The following is a 6,126-nucleotide window of genomic DNA, read 5'->3' on the forward strand; positions in this document are numbered from 1 at the left end:
ATTTTAATCTGAAGTTATTAATGTTCTGCATATACTTGTGCCATTTGGGGGTTGCTTTCATCTCGTCTTTTAATTTGTTCTCCTAGATTCCGTACAATGAGCTTGTTTCTGCGAATTATTCTGTCGTTCACTTCGAACTTTTCTGTTTCACTTCGAATCACATGTTATGCCTCCGCTCTATATGTAATTTTATTCAAAGGCATGAAATGTGATCTCTTTGTAGACACTGCATATGTACTTGCAAACATGTTGGTCTGCTTCTCCACTCCGATTATGTGGTCTCTTGCTATTTGTGTCTCCTGACGACTGCTTGTTACTTGTCATCCTACCTGAGCCAATAACGCAGTCCACGCTATCTTCGTTGCCATCATCGAACGAGCCGCTGTTGTCGATCGGGGGAGGTGGAGTAGGAGGTGGAGGTGGAGTAGCCTAGTCGCCGCATGCGCAGCTCATCGTAGCAAAGTTGGTGCCTACGATGAAGGTTATGCGGCTGCTAGGATTTGTGTGGGAGGAGATGAGACGAGCGCGCACCTCTTTATATACGTCGGAGGCAGTCGAGGGGTGCGGCATGCGTGGCATCGCCATAACTTTGTTGACAGAGGTGGGCGGCCGCCGCTCGGTAGGCGAGGCATCGCTATTACCATGGTGTAGACTGCCGAAGCGACGCTTCGGCACCAGTACTGACGCGGCTAACATGGCGCATCGAGCCTAGGTCACTGCCAGGCGGGCCCAACGAAACGTTCGCTAGCTCAGTGTGTCCGTGTAGTGTTCATGGAGACCCATCCAAGGTGTATATTTGAATCAGGTTTGCGTCTCCGCGGGTGCGTCGGGCCGTTGAGCTTGGTTCCAGACGCATTTTATGACCGTGCGCAAACGGTCGCTCAGCGTTCGTTTCCATCACCCATTGAAGATGCCCTTATTCTTCTGATTTTGCCGATAATTATTGAATTCACCAAGCAAGTTGATCGATTGATCGATTGCCTTGAGCAGTGAGAACGTAGAAGTTGGCGGGAGCAATCGTTTGGATTGAGCTATCCAAGCTAGCTGACGGGAGTAAGACTGCTCATAGTGGGAGTAACTTAGGTAGTAACATCACACATTTCGGTGACATGGCATAGCAATAAATGAAGAAAGAGAGGGAGGTGGTAACTAGCTATGTTATCATAACATCACACACACCAAGATAAAATGAGTCTACAAACTAATAAATGAGACTTTGCATGATACCATCTCTAAGTTACTTTCCACTATGAAGGCAGTAACATGGACTAGTAACTTATGCATGACACTACCTTATGTTACTCCCCACTATGAGCAGCCTAAGCGGGCAGGCGGCTGACGGTATTATACGCAGTAGCTGCATTGTCCCGTTTGATTTTAACGGCAACAAGCGGCACTTGGTGGAGCGTCGAAAGTCCTGACTATCGATAAGCTGGAGCGACACAATCACACAACAAGTTAATCTTGTCGATCGATAAGTTAACAAGTCAACGATTAATCACCACTTTGGCACAGTATCAGGTTCCTCTTCACTCCCCATGCCCTCAAAATTTAGTACACTAAGTAGTAGTTACAGCCTTACAGGTCTATCCCTTGGCGAGACTTGTCACGACTTGTCAATACCCGAGCAACAAGTTACGACACGTAATCCTTGCCGACATGTGGGACCCAAGAAAAAAATAACCCAACACATCACAAACTGAAAGCTCAAAGATCTTCACCAATCATACACTGAACATGGCACAAAAAGAATGTAAACTACGTGTTGGTATTTATGTCTTGCTACCAAGTTACAAGTTTACAAGGGCGAATTTGAAGCTGAACATGTGAAAAATAGTACAAGAGGTCTCCTGCCCAGCAATTGTGTGTGTCTTAGCTTCAAGGTAGATCTGCCATTTGGAGTCATTCGGAGTGAGATCCATTTTAACAACACCACCATGGACATGGTAAGCCAAAACAAAAGCAAGAAAGAAAAAAAGGCCCAAAAATGGAACAAGGAACGTTCATTACACTCAGGGCTGGCTGGCTTCCTTCCAGCCCTACTATCTGCCTACTAAGCTGAATAATTATGTATAGTACCATGAACCAACGTCGGAGCGGCGTTCATGCCCGTGCGTACTTGGAGCTCCACATGGGTACCTTCAGAGGCTCATCATCGGCTGTAGCGGCCCCGTTCTCGGCGCTGCTTAAGGAGTCTGAGATCAAAGGGTCTGATTCGCCTTCTTTCACCTGCGATGCAGATGATAGCATGGTAAATAGCAAGAAAATGGTAAGCAGTACAATAGATGCATGAGCAGAGAACCACCATCCAACATCAAATGAAGCACATTAAACAAATCGATAGAGCTTAAGCGGACAACATGGTAAGACTCATGCTAAGTTTCTTGTGCTTACTCAATCAAGCCACTCAGCAGATCCATACAGAAAGTGTTTTCACCTCAAAGTACAATGAAAATAACCAGGGGGAAATGTACCTGAGTGACTTGCGGAGAGGCTTCAGTGGGTTTAGTTTCGCGGGTACAGAAGAATGAATATAGTCCCATCCCAATCACTGCAATCAGGATTCCAAGGATGTTTCTCCAGCTAAATGGATCATGAAGCAAGACATAGCCAAAGGCAAGAACCAAGCATGTCTTAAGATGACCAAGGACTTGGTAAGTTACAGGAGATGTCTTCCCGATCACAAGGAAAGTGCTGAAGTTTACCGACACTGATATCAGGCATGACAGCACGATGAAAAACTGCACAAATGATAAGAGCAAGCAATGAATCACATGAAGCTGTGTCAACAATCAAGATACAGCCTAGTTCACTACTTACCAGAACTTGGGGCGTGTAGTCAAAAGCAAAGACATTTTTGTTAGTCAGAAATCCATCGAGGAATGGACCAACAACGAACAGGGTCAATGCTTGGTATGGGCATGATTGGTACAGCAGCTGGGTTGAAGATACCTTGAACTTCTTCTGAATTGTGTTGGTCATCTGTCGGCTGGTTAAGGACTCAAATCGTACACCATAAAACAAAAGTAATACGCAATTGTAACGCTGTTGCAGTTGTAAGAGGTATCATGAGTAGGACAGAAAATCTGTGGTACGTATTGATGTTCAACAGGTAAGCCAGACGCAATATAGCTGTTTTCTGAAGAAGAAAAAACAGTAGCTGTAGGGAGTTACTTCAATTTATTATTTAATTAGCTAATATTGACAAACTACATGACATGTTGTAGCTACATGTAAATTTATTATCATATAAGATGATTTGTCAAGCAGAGACGTTTTAAAGTAGAAAATAACAAATAATTGTCGAAAGGATACAATTTGAGCAATGCAGGTCGTGACAATTGCCAACAAAGACAGCACAGACCCCATAGCATTGAGTTGCAGATCAGTCACAGTTGCAACTCCAACACCAAAAAGGAGCACACTTAGGGAGAGCTGGATGTACCGACTGCAGAATTAAGTCAGAAACATGTTAAGATGATAACTATTACACTGCACAGAGGACATAATGATGTAGCAAGATACCAACCTAAACTTCTTCCTGAAGAAAAGCGTCTCCAGGATAACAGTGCAGGGAATAATGGCCAGCTTTGTCATCTGGACATAAAGAGCATTTTTAGCATGAGCTTGGTGTAGTGTAAGGCTGAAAAACATCCAGAGCATCACACAAAATGTAACATCTCAACTGAAACCCTTCTCATAGAATGTTGGTTCTCCCATGATATTTTACATGTGTTAAAACTAAAAAGCCACACTAAGTTTGTGTACACCCAAAGCAACTTCCAGATAAGGATTCAGACTTCAGACACAAGGGAAGCAAAGAACATCTCTTACCTGATAGAAACCAACGGAATTGAAACCTAGACTGAGATTGAGGAGCCCAATTGAGATGCCGTTGAGCACGCCAAACCCCATAACGGTCCTTGCATCGAAAGGTTTGTGCTCAAAGAATTTCAGGCATAATGCCACATGAAGTGAACAAAACGTGACCAGAAGATGCCAGCTCGTCAACGTGGTGGCTGCATGATAAAGAACAAAATTGGGTGAAATTTCAGGGTAATCAATCTGCCTAACTGAATTTGTATTACTGATATGTTTGGACGAACTAGTGCTCCTTCCTTCTCAACAGATTATCTGGTAGTACAATCTAAAGCTCATGCTAGTCCTTCTCCTCGACATATTAGTTCCAGTAACTCACTCTTAGCTGAGTAGCTAAGGAACTCCACCGACACAAGAAAACATTTTGCTCACAGCTCATCTATTTTGTTTTAGAACTGACAGCACCATATGCTGCTGGAGGAACTCCACCGACACGAGAAAACATTTTTTTGTGGTTCTCACTAAACAGAGCCCTCACAGCTCAATCTACCCATCCACACACCCGATCCTATCCCAAGATTACACTGCCCCACCTGAACGCTGAACACACCAGCACCAAATCTCGACCTCACATATCTACAAGCACTAGGCGGGGGGCGCATAGCGTGGAGCAGAAGCATCCACGGAAACAAGCAAGCGCGCAAGCGCGAGCAAAGACAAGGAGGAGCGGAGCACATCTGAACTGGCCGGAGGAGGGCAAGATTGGATCTCATACCGAAGATGAAGCCGAGGGCGCTCATGAGGGCCTTGTTGCAGATGACAATGGAGACCGAGGAGACGACGGAGAGGCTCAGCGCCCCCACCGTCCCCAGCTGGAACTTCTCCCCCGCCACCCCCATCTCCGCCGCCGACAGAAAGCAGCAAGAAACGGCAAGCGAGCGGGAACCGAAGAGCTGGCTTCCCGACCAGAAGCGCCGCCGGCGGGACCTGCGGTGAGCAGCACCAAGATCACATTCCGATCGAGCAAGCGGAGCAAGAAACGGGCTTTACCGCGCGCCGGGTCAGTCAGAAGCACCAACCTCTTTGCTCCGGCGAGAAGGAAGAGAATCCAAGTGCCTGGAGCTGGATCTGGGGGAGGAGCTCGGGAGGGAGATCTGGGAGGCTGGGCAGGTGCAGGATCGGGATCCGGGTCAGCTCTCCGCTGGCGGTCGGTCGGCAGCTCGTGCTGTGTAGTCGCGCTAGCTGCGTTCCTGGGGAGACTCCACCCGTCCCCTCTGACTCTAACCGGAGACGGAGACAGGGGCTTTTATATAAAAACCAGACATTTCCGCTCGGTTGTTGTTCCGGGTTTGGTGGTGAGCGTGGACTTAACTGTGATTGTTAGATTTTACGGGGTGTGGTTAGTGATTCTATGGGGACATGTTTGATTAGAAGTAGTACTCGCAGTTAGTGCTCGACTGATTGTGGTGGCCACGTGTTCAATGGGAAGATTTTGTGATTCCTTGGCGTTTGGTGAGGGTTTGCTTCATCATTGCTGCAAGCTGGATTCAACTCGTTAAATCTCTTTAGTTTTCATTTGTTTATCTTTCAAATCTTTTGAAAACTAATGAAGTTTTGCTAAGTGTTTGTTTCACGAAATTGCACACCACTTAGTTTAAATTTACATCAAATTTTCAAGCTTATTTTTTCAAACACCGCGGCCATGACACTATTAATCAAGAGAAGACATTGCATTGTCCCGTAAAACTTAAAAAAGGCTAACAAACTCTAGAACTATATCAAAACTACATCACCATCGCTAGAAGAATGAAGACATCATATAAAGACAAAAAAATAACAAACTCCCTACTCGTTTAGCAGTTTTTTTAGGGATGGAGAGAGTACATTAAAACTATGTCACCATCTCTAGCTCTACCAATTATATCGTGTTGTTTCGATAAAGATGTCATGAAAGATCATACATCGATAAGTTTGATTGACCTCCAAGCTTTGAATAGTCGCATGAGCCAAGCATGCCAAGCGGCCGAGTTACAACACGGTTGAGGACAAGTGTCGATACCGCCGCATCTATCCCAAGGACAACCTAGGGCTGAAATGACTACTCTCACAACCTCGACCCTTCCACTAGCCCTAAACAACTTGGCCACCATCCACTCTTCTACCCTCGACAGAGATCATTGGGCCATAGAACTAGTAGACCATGACGACGATAGAATAAAATGGGAGAAATCAAGACGCCACTAGCGCTCTGACATCAGCCGCAAAGGTTTCACCGGATGTAACTGGAAGCAGTGAACCATTATTACA

At 45.6% G+C, this 6,126-nt stretch overlaps 1 protein-coding gene across 1 annotated transcript; it reads right to left on the bottom strand.

Annotated features, from left to right (window-relative positions):
* Nucleotides 1-1,745: 1,745 nt before the first annotated feature.
* LOC127341260 (UDP-xylose transporter 3) lies at nt 1,746-5,112 on the bottom strand. The gene is made up of 8 exons (XM_051367064.2): nt 4,899-5,112; nt 4,595-4,806; nt 3,835-4,019; nt 3,530-3,597; nt 3,316-3,448; nt 2,821-2,982; nt 2,475-2,741; nt 1,746-2,229 (listed from the first exon to the last, which is right to left on the bottom strand). The coding sequence occupies exons 2-8, from the start codon at nt 4,716-4,718 to the stop codon at nt 2,104-2,106; spliced, it is 1,065 nt and encodes a 354-aa protein (XP_051223024.1). The 5' UTR covers nt 4,719-4,806; nt 4,899-5,112; the 3' UTR covers nt 1,746-2,103.
* Nucleotides 5,113-6,126: the final 1,014 nt, after the last annotated feature.

Source organism: Lolium perenne, chromosome 3 (genome assembly GCF_019359855.2).
Source record: "Lolium perenne isolate Kyuss_39 chromosome 3, Kyuss_2.0, whole genome shotgun sequence".
NCBI lineage: Eukaryota > Viridiplantae > Streptophyta > Magnoliopsida > Poales > Poaceae > Lolium > Lolium perenne.